The 16,118-nt window shown below is 45.8% G+C and overlaps 1 protein-coding gene across 4 annotated transcripts in view; it reads right to left on the bottom strand.

The window, feature by feature from the left end:
- MLPH (melanophilin) overlaps positions 1–16,118 on the bottom strand; it is a 76,666-nt gene that overhangs the window by 15,887 nt on the left and 44,661 nt on the right. For all 4 annotated transcript variants that reach the window (XM_083629158.1, XM_083629159.1, XM_083629156.1 and 1 more), the window contains exons 10-11: positions 12,569–12,652; positions 10,602–10,808 (exon numbers count right to left, since the gene is read on the bottom strand). In XM_083629158.1, coding sequence (XP_083485284.1) covers positions 10,602–10,808; positions 12,569–12,652 — 291 coding nt within the window. The remainder of the gene's footprint in view (positions 1–10,601; positions 10,809–12,568; positions 12,653–16,118) is intronic.

Here is a 16,118-nt window from a genome sequence, read left to right as displayed (position 1 = left end):
GGTCAGTGTGCACTGATCTACACACACAAAACAAATTAACGCACAGGCATCTTCTAAAAACCCATCCCAAACCCAAACCCAAAAATGTCCCATGGTAATTGGCAAATGGTAACGGGGGCAGGATCATGAAATCTGGAAGCCCCTAGTCATGAACCAGCACATGGGTGGTGGATACAGATTCAGTCGCTCTGACTCAAGGAACAAGGCAGTTGAGCAGCTTGGCAGCTGTATCCATGACTGAGCAGCCCTTTTTAGGATCCACTCTGCTCACCCCAAAAAGGTGCCCTAAACATAGTCCGCCTCCCTTTTTCCATGACTGGATTACCCCACCCAGCGGAGTATCCACCTAGTGGTCATAAAACACAATTAAACTGGGAAACACTGGCCTGCGAGCGCTCCAATTGGAGAACAGTCATGGACTTTGAAGACGCTCAAACTCAGGACGAAAGAGAGGAAGGCACACTTGGCAAACCCTCACCGTGATCAACTCCTGCATGGAAACCTATGTCCCCCTTGTGGAAGGACATGTGGATCCAGAATTGGCCTCCACAGTCATTTACGGACTCACTGTTAAGACCGTGTTCATGGAAGACAATCTTACTTGGCTGTGAAGGATTGCCAAAGAAGCAGCAGCACTTTGGCCTGGTTGCTTTTAACTCTGTAGGATTTGTGTGTTTGTGGTGGGGAGGATTGTGTGTGTGTTTTCTTTTTAACACAGTAGCTGGGGGGGGGAGCATTTAACACTGTTCTCTGCAGCTTGGTCCCAATGACCCCCTGCCCTGAAGCTCTGACAAGGAAGATGACATTTGTTAAATTGTAGCTACAAGACTGGTGATTTTTGGTATGACCATGGTGTGTGTGTCAAACCCATCTCCCTGAAGCTGTTGTTTTGAAAGAAAAAAACAATCCAGTAGCCAAGCACCCATTTTCACATAATGTGCACTACAGCCCTAAATGTAGCCATTTGCTTTTTGCAAGACTTGGCTGGCTTGTGAATGAGCAGCCAGGGAGCTGGCAAAACTTCTTAGTGTTTATTAGCGATCCTAGAAGATCTCTGACTGGGAAATTCATCTGCAGGAGTGGGGTCTGAGCAGATGATTCTGCAGGTTGTGTATGTGAAAAACAGCAGCCTGGGACTTTGAAAGGGCAGAGGCAGAAAGAAAGTGAAAGATTGCTGAGTTTCTTGATGGAGCTGCTGGAAAGTGCAGAAGGGACAGTGTGGGGAGCTGTGCTGCACAAGGAGCTCCCTGAGGACCTGCTGCCTGCTGAGCGAGTGCCTCCACTTGCCTCCACATATGCTCAGCTTTCCTATGTGTGAACGAACACAAATGCTAGAGGCAGATGAAGCCCAGCCTCCGAGCCCAAAGCAGGCTGCTTTGGAAGTATTTTGGAAGTACTTTCATCAAAGTAACGCAGTAAGAGCCGTTCAACAGCAGACAGTGGGAGCTTGTGGACCCTCCTTCCTTAGAGGCTTTTAAGCAGGGGTTGGGTGGTCAGGAATGCTTTGGCTGAGATTCCTGCATTGCAGGGGTTGGGCTAGATGATCTCAAGGATCCCTTCCAACTCTAAGATTCTATGATTCTATGAAAGCAGTCTTATCTGAAGTGGCCCTTCAGGCTACCTCTGAAGCTTCAGAACATGATGAGCTTTGAAAGTGTGGCTCTTTTTATGTCCCTGCCAGGCCAACTTAGACATTCATGGACCTCTTGCAAGCCCCCTACGGAAGGAAAATGTCACCGTTCAGGATGAGGGTCAGGAGAGTGAGGTGGCATATCTTTGTGACTGACAGCCACTGTGTGGTTTGGGGTGGATTTAGCAGGGCTCTCCCTTCGCAAGGACACTGAAGCAACCCATCAGAAGTTGTTTCCAGAGCTCTTCTGCATGTTGAGTCTCTTAGGGGAGCCAAAGGGTCAGCCCAAGCCATTTTGCTCCTAGAGGGCCCAGGGCAGCCCAGGAGGCACTGGTTGTGAGCATGTACAGCTTTACATTTTGCACTCATCAACATCATCCTGATTACATTTCTGTAAATCATTTAGAGAACCACAGAACTGTAGGGTCATCTAGTCCAACTCCCTGCAGTGCAGGAAACCTGTCCCTGCAGGGGCTCAGAACACCAGCCTTCTGGTTAACAGCAGCTGCCTCACTCGCCTGTGCAGGCCCACAGAAGTTGACCAGGCTGGAAGCTGAATCTTATTCCGGTGGTGATGGGCCAGGCATCTACCACTGCACCTGGAGGCTAGCTTAGCAGGGGACCCGGCAAGAAGAGTGGCTGGGGGAACTCTGAACGCTCCTCTCCCCTCAGCCACACAAGAGGCCCCTTCACCCAATGGTAGGTCTGGTGCTGGTCACACAGAAAATTCCTGGCTGAGGCGAGATTGAAATTGGGGATGCAAAATATGGCACTGGACTAGACAGCCACCTTTTCTGCTTGCATTGCTCTATGGATAAGAATTTTCCCCACACACCTCTTCCTATTGCCACCAGTTTCAGCAGATATTAGTAGCCAGCAAACTGGTATGGCTATAATTCCTGGCACCTTCATGTGATCCTTTCCTAGTTTATAATCCCCATTTACATATTTATAAGGCGAAAGACAAAACTCTCGTCCATTATTTGTGCACAGACTAAACAGCCTTATTTCATTTATCCACCTAAGACACACATCTGACTCACAGGTTTCTTTCAAGTCCTTGATAGGTTAGAGGCAACTCCTCCTACTTCTTTCTCAAGATCCAAGAACAGAGCCCTCTTCCTAATGCCTTTATCCCTCCAATGAGTCATGCAGGGCTCTTTCTTGGGCGTTAATGGCTCTTAAGCGCTTGGGCTGTGATGCCACACAAAGCCTTAGACAGTGACCTCTGCAACCTCTATGCTCAGGCAAAGAGAGGCACTCTAACCCCTGTGCTGTGCAGTGTAAATGGGGGAATGAGAGGCAAGAGCAGACAGGCAAGGAGCGGGAACGTATGTCGATCTTTAATTAAAGGGTCCTCATTGTCCCCGCAGGGCTCTTAGCTGCAAGAGGAACTGTCCACGCAATGCTTTGATTGGGATAATGCTTCACTCAAGGCAGCTGCGACAAAGGCAGCACCTCAGTATGCAAGTGAAGAGCTCCCATTAGAGACACGAGAACCTCTTCATGCTGGGGAGCATCTGTGCCCAATGGGAAGAATTTTTATGAGGGGCAACTTCTCTTTTCTGCTCAGGACAATGCCAGGTGGGCTGAGAGGAAACCAGATTGTTATGGAGACGGAGGACTGCAGAGGGGTGAGGAAATAGGATTTATACCATGTGGATTCACACATTTGAAATACATATTCAGCATGTCGCCACAGCATTCAAATCTTGACTTTCTACATGCACCATCATCACCATCTGCATATTAAATGAACATTTCAGTGACTGCACTGCAAGTTTCATGCTGAACTGAGTTTAGAACTGAGGAATATGAGCACCCCACCCCCAGTCAAAAAATATTCAAATTAAGATGATTTCAGATTTAGGAGGCCCAGGGCAAGGTAGTCATCTCTGCTGCCTTGAATTCAGTACTGAAGCCACTATCATATTCATGTTCGGAATGTCACTTCTGAATTTCAAGCAGCATTGTGAAGGATTACTTACTCGCTGGAGGTCTCCACTGTCCTCACCCCACCCCCAGGTAAAAAGTGGTCTTTCTCATTAAACAATGTTTTTGTAGCCATCTTGAGTTCCACAGGTCATTAGCCCATGAGACTCTGCCTATCTAATAAGACTCATGTTTCCAGGGCCAGCTGGCCCGTGAGGCAGATGGAAGCAATCCCTTGGGGGTGCCACTCTACACGTGTGTCCCCCCCCCCACTCCTGCTGCTACCAGCATTGTGTGGTGGCAGCTTCGGGGAACAGCCACTGCCGGCTGTGTGACCCCAGGAAATGAAGCAGCAACAGTGGCCCCTTCTCATTTCACCTCAGGTGGAGAAATAGGACAGGCTGCCCTGTTTCTCCAAAGGTGGATGGCAAAGCTGTCACACGGTGCTGCTCTCTCAGAAGAAAGGAACACAGGGAGCTGCCCTGTGTCAACCCATTGCTCTATCTACCTCAACACTGACTGCACCGATCAGCTGCAGCAGGGCTCTTCCCAGTCGTAGCTGAGCTGGAGTAGAGCCAGCCCGCCCATGAGGGGAGGTGAAGCACCTGCCTCAGGCAGTGGACATACAGGAGGCAGCACCCCACCCACGTGTCCCAATACCAGAATGCCTTGCGGGACACCTCAGTCCTTGCTGACTTCAGCAACGGGGCATGGGAATGATGGGGTGAGGGGCAGCACATTTCTGTTTTGCATCAAAACGTGATTTTGCCTGACTTGGAGATACCGAAGATGGAACCCGGGACCTTCTGCCTGCGGAGCTTGTGCTCTGCCACTGAGAGACAGCTCTTCTCGCAGGGAAGGCACCTGCAGTGGCAGACATGCCCAGGGAGAGGGGCTCTTGCCCAGCCGCAAGGCTCATGGTGGACAGTGACTCCCCAAGTAAAGCCTATTTTATCTGTCCCTTTCCTTTCAAGCCCCTTTCCTCCCCAACCTCACCAACTTGGGCAGACACCAACAGGAACACCAGAAAGTAGAGTTGCCACTTTTTAATCCGGCAGATTATAAACAACGCAGCCACCAAGCACATCAGTTCAGCAAAATGACTACATCACAGAGCTCATCAAGTACAGTCAGATGCATCATATATGGCAGTGCTTAAGGATGAAGCTGGATGATGCATTACTACTGCCCAAGGATCCTTGTCATTGTGCATAATGCAGTTTTCACTGTCAGGGTAGCAAAGCAATATAGATACCGTACATTGGACATTTCTCCTTAATTGTGTACTTTTGAAATTGAAACATCACACAGATCAGCCACACACAGAACATAGTCCAAATGTATCCATAAGCTTTCTGATTGTCCTGGAGTGCTCCCAAGAGAAGATCAGACTGTAACCATTATGAAGGGGTGACTCTCTCACAGAGAGGGGGGTTGCCAAAGAGAAAGCTGGGCTGGCCGTGCAGATGCACCCATACATCGCCTTGCACGGCAGGCATTGGCATTTGCCCTCCTTCCAGTGGGGCTGCAGAGGGTTCAGGGCTGAGTGATGGGGGTGAAGGCCTGCAGGCACCCTGTGTGCAGTGGAAATGATGGGGCTCTGAAAGCAAACCCTTCATCTACATTTCCCCCATCCTTTAGCATGGAGGCCACTGTGGGAAAGGGAATGCTGGACCGGCTGGGCTCTTATTATCTTCACCCTTGGGAGGCAGACTGTCAATAATATTACACCCAAAACTTACCTTGGGTCAGGGAACAGGGAGTTGCTCCCCAGGCAGAGCATCATTTCCTGACAGGAATGGGATTGGGGTTACCAGTCCAAGTATCCATTAACGGAAAACTTGACTCTGTGCAGAGGATTCTGGGACTGGCAGTCCTAGTCCCAAGCCCAGCGGGGAAAATGAGCCCAGTGGGAGTACCCACTCACTGCCCAGATAAGTGACGGGGCACTGGGAGAAGGGGGTCCATATGCCTGCAGGATCCAGGTAAGAGGAGGATCCAGATAAGCAGGAGTTTGCTTGCCTCAACCATGTTCATGAGTATTTGAAGAGGAGAGTTCACTTTTATAAATGAAATGAAAATCCCATCTCAGAGGCACTCTTAATTGCCTGGCAAAAAGGGAAACAGAAGTCTATAACCTCAGTTTCAGGTTTAGGAAGATGTGATATGAAGATGAAACTTGAATCAGGCGTTGATTCCTTTTGCCTCTGTTTTCTGTTTGAGATACCTGTTGCCCCACAGGTGTCTTAGAAACCTGTGCCATTTACTACAAGGGTGGATCATTAGGACTGTACATGCAGCTTCTGCTCTCAGATATTGCTGGGATCCCTAACACAGTTCGTGGCTGCTCTGTTCACAAGTGCTCTTCATTCAGCTGGCTGGTGTTCAGACTCCGGCTGAGAAGGATTCTGTCCACAAATGAGCAATTTGCTGGCTGAACTGAGTAGATGCTAATGTTTTAATTTAGACACATCTCTTCATGTGGTTTGGATGATGGGGATGTAAATGTTGTCAGGATTGTATGTGCATTATCACATGGCCCTGTACAAAGGATGTGCAGCCTCAATTGTGCATGATTACATTGGCCCAAAGCCTCCCTAATTTAGGTCTGCACAGGGGTGCTATACATCTGGAACTTCCTGGACATAGCCAAAATTTGGCTGTGTCCAGGCAGAAATAGCTGATATGTCAGGGAAGTGTAGATTTAGGTGAATTTTCTTTAAAATAGCTCAAAAACTTCTTCTTCTTTGAGATATTCCAAAAAAAGATCAACGAGTTTTGTGTCCGGATTTTCACTTTTTGAAAGATGGCAACCCTAGGTCTGCACCATCTCTAAAGACTTCCTTCTTGAGAATGGAGGGGCAGCATGAACGGGGGGCAGGGGAGGGGGCTGGCAAGAGGCTGACCAAACTTGCTAAATCACTAGGGCTGATGCCCAGAATACTAAACATGGTAACTAAAGCTAAATATCTGTGGGATGGCTGGAGAAAGGCCAAGTTGGGAGATGAGATTTCCCAAGGAACAACTCTGCTGATGCTTGTACATGGCAATTAGTGGGCACAAACTACATGGACCTGCCCCCATTTCTGAGGTCAACCTCAGGGTTGGGACCAAGGGCAAAAAGAGAAACAGGATCTCAGCAGACATGTCTGCGCTACATGATGAGTGCTAATTTGATATATGATTGCTGAACAACTAATGTATGCACAGAAAGCAATTAAAATTAGTGTAGGCAACACTGAATATTAGGACTTTTAATTGGTGTCCATTAAATATGATGAAGGTGGAAAGCAAGAGAACCCCCAAACAGATTACGGTGGGTTTGCCAAAATATGCTATCTTCATTTTTCTGCTGGTTTGCAGATTTTAAAAAAAATCATATTTTTAGATCTGATGCGTTCAACAGTGTATTGATGTGGTGTTTTCCTATGAAGTTTGTATGCATTCATTTGTAGTTTGTCAACAGTGATTCATGAGCACATTTCTTATTTGTACAACTGTTTTTATGTACTTTGCTTGACTAACGTTTCCTAAGCAGTTTTGCAATATTTCCACTTCGTAAGTCTGGATGAATACAAAAAGACTAGAGTGATCCATCTTTAGAGCCATCTCAATGAAACCCAGCTTTGAATGACAATGCTTCACACGGCATGCACATTTCAGGACTGTGGCTGCTGCACATTCAAAAAAAGATGCCTTTGATGCTAATAAAGTCTGAAATGAATGCAATGAAACACGGATCCAGATCTTGAAGTCCAGCTTGTTACTGCAGTGTGCAGGGTCTCTGTAGGAGACGAATGATCACGTATAACAATGGCTATATACATGTGAAACTCAGTGAAATCTGTACCTGGTATTACAATGGCCGAGAAATTGTAAAGAGCAGGTTAATTGCTGCTGGGTATTTAATGACTGCCAGCAAAGTCACTGCTTGCGTTTGTCATTCAATATTGCAAAAATGTTGTCTTTTCACTTTCATTTGTGAAAGTGCAACAGAAACAAAACATGCAATGTAAGTAAACTAGTAGAAGTATAAATAAAGTAAGAAAGCCTTACAAGCTGATGATTTTTCAGAATTTATTTTGTATGCTACCCTGCTCAGCTCTCTGCAAGAATCTCCAGAGATCTCAACATGACGCTGCTGGGCCCTCTAGCAAGACGAAACTGCCTGGTACAGACTTCAGCAGCACCCTGAACACTACCAAGGAAGCAGAGCATGAATGCTGCACCCACCTTGGCCTGTTTAAGAAGGGGCACTCTAGGCACTGCGTCCGCCATCTTCTGGAGGGGATTCTATGATTCCAATTAAAGATGTGCAAATCCGAGGTGGGGTTGTACCTTGTGATTTTTTTTATGTTGAATTAATATTGAACAGAGTCACTGTCAAATTACAGAATATATTGGAATCTGCTGGCAGGTTTGGAATTATGGCTCCTGGGGATTCATCTGGATCAGATTTCCATTCCCCAGAGTCTTTTTTCTGGCCAGATTTGATCTGGGCTTGTTGGCAATGCTAGACTTGGGCAGAGACTTTGGAACTGGATGCCCAGGTCAGCTCAACTCCTGCTCCAGGTGGTAGAAAATGTTAGGATATTTCCGTTCCACCTTAAAAGGGAGCAGGATGTTTGTGTCACAGCCTGCGTATTTCCTGTTCACAGGATGTTTATGTTATCTGTTCCTTTCGTTTTCTGCTGTTTTTGCCTGAGCAGTCGGAGCAGACGGTCATGTCTTCTTTTGTTCTGACCTACGCAAAATAAACTGTAAATATGCTGTCCTGCTGTGCAACTTTTGCTGTGTGAATTCTGCTGTTAAGAGTGTGCACTAAGCCAGAGGCTTAGTGTCGCTAAATTGCTGATACTGCGTGACTACGGGAGGTCGATGGATCGTCCGGCACCGAGCTTGGGGCCTCAGATGGATATTATCTCCCTGGCAGTATCCCAACAGAAAATACTGCTGTGTCTTTGAAATGCAGCAATGTGTGCCTGGGAGGGGGGGGGGATAATGAGGGATATTTCAGAAGTTCAAAACACTAATTTTAATTTAAGTTCAGATACGAAGAAAAATTACTTCTGTTCATCTGAGCAATTTCTGAATTGGATGTTTGTGTGTTTGTAGGAGTCAGTAGCCTATCTCAAATATCTACTAATTACCCCTCTCACTAGCATCTCATCATTTTCTCTTCCGAGTCTCTACATTTTTGAAAATCTTTTAGCCCAACCCCACAAGCTGCAGATGAACAACATGAAAGATCTCATGAGAAAAAAGCTCCTGCTCTTAGATGAAGATGAAAGTCGCCTTTCAGAGAGTGATATAGAGAGCCTGGCTCAAGATCAGTGCTATGACTGTTCATTCAGGGGGGCAGAATGAGACTCGGAAACAATCAAACAGGGCAGGATTGACAAAGAAGCCATTAGAAACCCAAAGGAATGCAACTTTTTGCATTTTGTGTTAATGTAGCCCCTCAAAAGGAAAAGTGCTCACAAAGATGCCAGGCACACACTCCTCCATTTTAAAATTACACTTGAATCTTTCCTTGTCCTTCATGTGTTACAACCAGACACATATTGGCCAAAACTATCAATACGGGTCCATAGACTCTTGGAGTCAGAGACGGAAATGCCTCATTAATCACTGCATGGAGATAGTAACGGCTTAGAGCAGTGTTTTAGCAATGGCAAAAACCATTTGTTTGGCAAAGGCTTTTCAGTTTAAGAAGAATAACATTCCTGACTAGGCTAATGGATCTGGCAAAGCTGAAAATTTATAGAGCACATTTACTCAGAAGGAAGTCCTACAGAGTTTGATAGATTTATTAGATGTGTTTAGATTCTTAGTTGTTTTACTCATATGTAGTCATGGGAAGTTGGAGAACCCTTGAGCTCCGACATGCAAATGCCTGAGAATAAAAGGCTGACATTAAGTTTAACTGTTTGCTTGAAACACAATATATGTAACATGCATGGAGTGAGGATCATGAACCATTTTGTAAACATACTAAACAGCCAGTCTCTCTTCAAAAGTCAGTCCTGCAGGTTTCAAATGGGGCTTCGCTCACAGTAAGTACTGTTAGGATCCCAGCTTTTAGGGTGCAACTAGATGCGGTATCAAGAGGCCAGCGATCAGAGATTCCACTTGGTATTTCAAAGTGGAATAGCAGTTCTGGGGAGGCCCTGGATCCAAGTGGGGCTGCAACACAGGACAATGGATGTGATTCTGGAGTGAGTGCCAGGAACCACCAGGATGGTTTCTTGGCGCTTAAGCCAGCCTCTTGGGTGAGAGAGGGAGTTCTGAGGGATAGTGACCTGGCGAGAGCAGACTGAAGCAGCCGCCTCAGATGGCCGGATCCCATGGGGTGGTGCCCCACCAGACCCTGCTACGGCCACCAGAGGATTGGTGGCAGCTAATGGCAAGATCTCATAAAACTGAGATGGTGAAAATGGACACCCCTGGAGCATGGAACCCATTCATGGATACATCTGCCGGATGGTTGGTGGATGGTAATGCATTTTTGAGCTCTCCTGTTGCAGGACTGAGCAGGGGTCCTGGGGGAGAGTGGGAACCAGTAACAGCACCAGGCAAAAACTGGGACAAAAACTGGGGAAATTCAGTGGAGGGAAAGATTAAATGCAAACACCCCAGGGCCATAGACCCCCATGACTGCTATCCAAACACTATGAGATATGTTCATAAATCTCCCAATGCCACATCTGGTGTGACCCTAAGCATTATTTGTTAGTAGGACTCAAGGGTGGATTTGCAAAACCTTATTGCCCACATGGTGATGATGAATATCATCCCCCCCCCCTTGCAGAATCATCAATGCAATCATATGGACAATTTCAGTGGAGATTGCAATCATCACCTGCAAGATGCACAATTAGGCGGTTTGAATCCACCCCAAGCCCTGCATTATAGCAACTAGCTAGATGAGTTAGGCTGATCATACCAGAAGGCAGGTTAGCTTAGATGCATGAAGACTACTTTCCATAAAATATAACAAGCAGAAGGAAAAGAAAGCCAAATGCAAGGAAGACCATACCTTCTTGGCATCAGTAGGCGGGTCATCGCTAGACGAGCTTATTTCTGGTATGGACCCTTCCTGCTTCATTCTGCCCTCCTCCTTCTCCTCCTCTTCTTCGTCAGAAGAAACAGCTTTGTCACTGATGTTTCTTGCCAGCTCTTCTAGTTTCCTCCTCAGTTCCTTCTCTTCTATGCTAGGATCAGTAGGGGACTCAGGAGCTGGAGGCTAGCAACAAACAGACAGACAGACAGACCAGCAATACTCAGTTTACTTCAGCCATCCAGTTCATGCTTTAATGTGCCTCAGGACCAACCCAAGACTTTTTCCCACTTGAGCAGAACAAGAACATGGTGCCCTGCCTAGTGTTCAGAGGTAGACTGTTCCTGAACCTGGGGTTCTATTGCTTTCCCTGCTGAGGCTGACTAGGCAGGAAAGTGAGCAGCTTGGCTGCCCAGCTGAGGGGGCCTCTAGGTGTCAGGCTGGCACTTGCTCGCTTGTCCACCTGTCCACCTCCATGCATCCCTCCCCCGGCCAGTCTGTCTTGGAGACCTTTCGTCCCTCTCCAAGCCCCATGCCTTGCCTGCCCACCCACCTGATTTCCCATGGCAAGTTCTGAACTTGCATTTATTTGTTCTCACCCACCCTGCCACGGAGTCAGTGGCAGCCTCTTTAGTAAGTATCACAAGGTGAAAATGATGAGCTCTAAAGCCTGGAAACAAGGACTAACCAACTCTCATCATTTCAAACTGCAATCACCCCCCCCCATATTTACAAACTCCTATCTATGGAAAGTTTTGCAACCTGAGCCACATTGGGAGAAAGTTTTCCTTTGTTGATAAATTATAATCTGCAGAGACCAAGGACTTTTTCTGGCCTTCATAAATACATGACCATGTGGCATAGCGACCACAGAGTGAGCTCTCTGTTGTTACGTGAATGCAATGACAGCCAATCCGAGCGTGTTCATTGGGCTCACACATTTCCCTTTTGCAGAAAAGAAAGAAAGAAAGAAAGAAAGAAAGAAAGAAAGAAAGAAAGAAAGTCCAGTTTTTTGCCTTCACTGAACATTTAACTCGGTGGTGTGGAAATGAAGAAGAACCACACCACGCCACCTGCCCATTAAGTAGTTTCAATGTGGGGACATAAAATAGGGGTTGTCTTCCACTTATACATGAAATGGGCAGCATAGCTGCTGCTGAAAAAAATCACTAACAAAAAAACAGTGCCAAACACCTATTAAAAGCACAGAGAAAAGTTACACTTGCAGCAGCTGCAGCCTTCTTGGGTGCTGGTCCTGTCACACACAACGTCTCCAAGGCAGTTCTCACTCCACATGACATGGCCAATGCATGCCTTTAATTGCTCACCTGTTCTAAAGGTTTGGAGCACCCAGCGCATGCGATTAGTGTTTGGCAACAACCAACCTGTCTGTGCACCATATCCAGCAGGCCGAAGTGGGTGAGGAAACCTGTTATAGCCAGGGCTTTTTCCCCAGCCACAACTCACTGGAACAGAGTTCCAGCACCTTTGCCATTCTAAAAGAATAAGGGAGGTGTTCACGGTGAGTTTCAGCACCTCTTTTTCTAGAAAAATAGCACTATTAGTTCACATAGTTAGTGTTTTCAGCTGAATTTGTTGTGTCAGGGCAAGTTCTTGGAAAGGGGGGATCTCCATGATGAATTCTGAACGAGGTGATCAGCTTCCGACATGATGCTTTCTCAGGATGGGAAACTAATGTTTTCTGGGTTTTCTGATCTTCTTATTTTTCCATTTTGCCAATGGATGGTTGACATGGACCACAGTGAGGTGTGCGAGGACCAGACAAATGGAGGAAGAAGGAGATGAACTATTCACCCATTATTCCCCAAAAGGAAGTGAATGCTAGTCTTCTCTGAGGGTCACAATATCCAAAACACTCCCTTTATGATATAATAGGATGGACAACCTCCGGGGGGGGGGAGGGGAGTCCTCTTTCCTGAGTTTACCTCATCTGGGTGAACCAGGATCTTCTCCTCAAGACGGTTCAGCATGCGCTCGACAGCTGACATGCGTTTGTTCAGGTCAAGAATCTAAGAGAAAGGAAAGACGACAGCATAGGATAGAGCCCGCCACCACAGTTTTCTTAGCAGCTAAAGAGAAAGTGCAGAATAGCTTCCGCCACCTTTGCCCCTAGATGGAGAAATCAGCAGATCTGCAGTCCCAGCCACTGCAATAAAACAAAAGCAAAAACAGCAGCACAGCTAATTTTAATCCATTAAAAAATAACAAGACAAGCCTTGTAATATTACCAGAATAACCCAAATGAGTTTGTTTTGCAAGATGATAAATGTGAGTTTTTTTTTGTGTTTTTTGCACTTGCAGATTGTCCATGTGAACTGATACACCATGTACTGAGACTGGGAGGCCTTGATTTAAGTTCCAGATCAGTTATAAACTTGTATACTTTAACTTGCTACCCTTTTGTGAGCTAAATGGGAAAAAGGTTTTTGCGAAGATAAATGAAGTGAGTAATATAAATTTCTTCACACTGTAAATGTGCAGTGGAAATACTGGACTCAACAATGCCAGATTATTTATAGGTAATCTTTTTCAGGCTTTTCACACAAGGGTTCGACACTCAAGTTCCCAAAAACTACAAATCTGTTACCCCAATCAAGGCACATGGGGTAAAGGAGAAAGCTGCTCTATGGTTTGCGGATTCCATATGTTTTATTTCATTTCTCAAAGTCCTCCCCACCCCCCTTTCTTTTCCCTAACATCCCTGCTACAGAGGAGCAATGTGCAGTTGGTGGATCAGGACATTAGTATTTTATTTAACAACAATATTCTGGGACGGTGGCTTTAAGAGCAGGAGAGTAGTAGCATTTTTGGTGAAAATATACATTGCAGTTTGCTATATCAGATTACGACAATTTTGTGCTAATATATTCTTCCCAGGAACACCATGAAAACAATGCTTACATAGCCCAAGTCCAGCTGTGGAAGAACTGCATCTTTCATTAATACAGACTTCCATGCATTATGCCTAAAAGGGGGGCTTAAGGGGAGAATGAAGGAATAACAAGGACTCGGACTTGTTCCATTGGAAGGTGAACCATAAAGTTTTTTATTTGTTAAGTGGGAAGGGAGGAATGTCCAGATTGTGCAAGTTTAACTGCCTTTCCCAATAACTTCCAAAGTTTGAGTTTTATATGAAGTTTGAATGCAGCACCTTAAAGACCAACTAAGTTAGTTCTTGGTATGAGCTTTCGTGTGCATGTGTATCTGAAGAAGTGTGCATGCACACGAAAGCTCATACCAAGAACTAACTTAGTTGGTCTTTAAGGTGCTACTGGAAGGAAAAAAATTTTTTTGTTTCCACCAAATCTGTTTGCCCAGATGCCTCACTGCTCTCTTTGGCATCCAGCTATAATAGTAATAATAATACTAATAATTTATTATTTATACCCCACCCGTCTGGCTGGGTTTCCCCAGCCACTCTGGGCGGCTTTCAACAGAATATTAAAATACAATAGTCTATTAAACATTAAAAGCTTCCCTAAACAGGGCTGCCTTCAGATGCCTTCTAAAAGTCTGCTAGTTGTTTTTCTCTTTGACATCTGGTGGGAGGGGTGTTCTACAGGGCTGGCGCCACTACCAAGAAGGCCCTCTGCCTGGTTCCCTGTAACCTCACTTCTCGCAGGGAGGGAACCGCCAGAAGGCCCTCAGCGCTGGACCTCAGTGTCTGGACAGAATGATGGGGGTGGAGACGCTCCTTCTGGGCCGAGGCCGTTTGCCCTCTTTGCCCACCCTTTGTCATTTGCATTGGTTAAAAATGCTTGAAGGGTACATTTACTGCTGCCTATGTATTTCTTGATTATTTTTATTTATAACTAAAATAATGTATATATTATTATTCTATGATGATGAATACCTGAGACCTGTGGGTATAGGGCAGTATATAAATTTAATAATAATAATAATAATAATAATAATAATAATAATAATAATAATAGGACAATAGACACCCTGAGTGCTTTTACAGTAGGGCCTCTTATGCTTCTTATGCTTTTGTGATTAATTGCCTCATTTTTTATTAATTCCCTCATGAATAATTTTTACCATATGGATCTGCATAGCATAGCAGATTAAAGCACACTGGGAAAGATGATTGTAAAATTGGCTAGGGTCAAAGTAATGCTGTAATCCATATCCTTAATTGAAAATATTTTCTAATGGATCTTAATATACAGCCTGGCAATGTTTCATGAAATTCTGAAGTGAGTTTTCAGCAACCGAGTCCAGCTAGAAGCAAGCACAACATTGATCAAATCTTTTGACAAATTAACCAGATGAAGCTGGCAATCTTTCAGATGGAAAACCAGAGAAACAAATACTTTGTAAAGTCTAGCACAAGAGGCTTTGTGGCAGATTAAAGGGCATCAGAAATATGAGTTCTCTCTGCCATGGTTCCAGTTTAGGATTTGCTGGATGTAATTTCTTTCCAGGGCTGAATGAAGACCAGAGACATCTCCCCTTGTGGGTTGGGAGAGGAGATGAGGGGAGGGCTGGCAGAGGGTATGGGTGGTCTGTGCTGGTGGGGATATTTTGGGATGGGCCGGTTCCTCCTCCATCTGCTGTGGGAAATGACAGTCATGGGGCTGAAACTCCTCTGTAGTTCAGCTTGTGTCAGAATATTCTACTCACCTAGGTTTAGCCACTAATTTTTAAAAGCTCTTTTTCAGTTTTCAATTAAAACAAATGAGCTTATGAGAAGTGCTTCCCTTCCTTCATTCCTATCCCAGCTTTCCTCCAAATACATGGTCCTTTTTCCTGTTCATATAAGGGTCATTCACGCAGCCCGCCCCATGCGCACCGAGGTTGCATCCCCTGAGGTTCACGTGGTGCAAGAGGGAGCGTTGCGGGTTTGTGAGGAGTGTTGGCACACCCTGCCCCTTCGGCCTGAATGCTGAATTGCTGAGAGAAGGGAAAATGGGAAACCAGTTGGGAGAGGAAAAGGAATGGCGTATCCTGGGAAAGGACAGAGGAAGAGACGTACAGGGATGCGAAGGAGAGAAGAGACAAATGATGCGTTGTCTGGATAGGTCATTTCCTGGCGCATAACGCTAGTGGACTCCTGCTCCGAGAGCCCATTTTTAGGTAGCCGAAAGGGCCGCACCCACAAACAAGTGGCAGGTGTAGGTAGTTTGGGAAAACCCCAAGGTTTGAATAAGTTTAAAAATTATCAGAAAGAAAGCTGGGGGGGAACTCATCAAATGAGATGACTGAGGACAGAATGCTGTTTGATTGCTGTGGGGTGAGAGGTGGGGGGTAAGGAACCAAGGACAGCATAAATGTCACTGAGTATATCTGAAAAACAAATGACTGGTCAGCTGGACCGAAGCACCTGACACTCCATGCGGCAACATTTTGTCGGAAGCTCCTCGTGCAATTCTGAAGTGCAGAAGCCAACTCCTAGGGGCCGAGGTCCCTTTGCCCCCCCCCAGTAAAATAGTTGAGAGGGATACACCACAAATTGATGGGCACTGCCATTCA

This window comes from Podarcis filfolensis (genome assembly GCF_964270895.1).
Source record: "Podarcis filfolensis genome assembly, chromosome: 1".
Taxonomy (NCBI): Eukaryota; Metazoa; Chordata; class Lepidosauria; order Squamata; family Lacertidae; genus Podarcis; species Podarcis filfolensis.
Note: the sequence above shows the minus strand (reverse complement) of the source record. Positions and strands in the feature narration are given on the sequence as shown.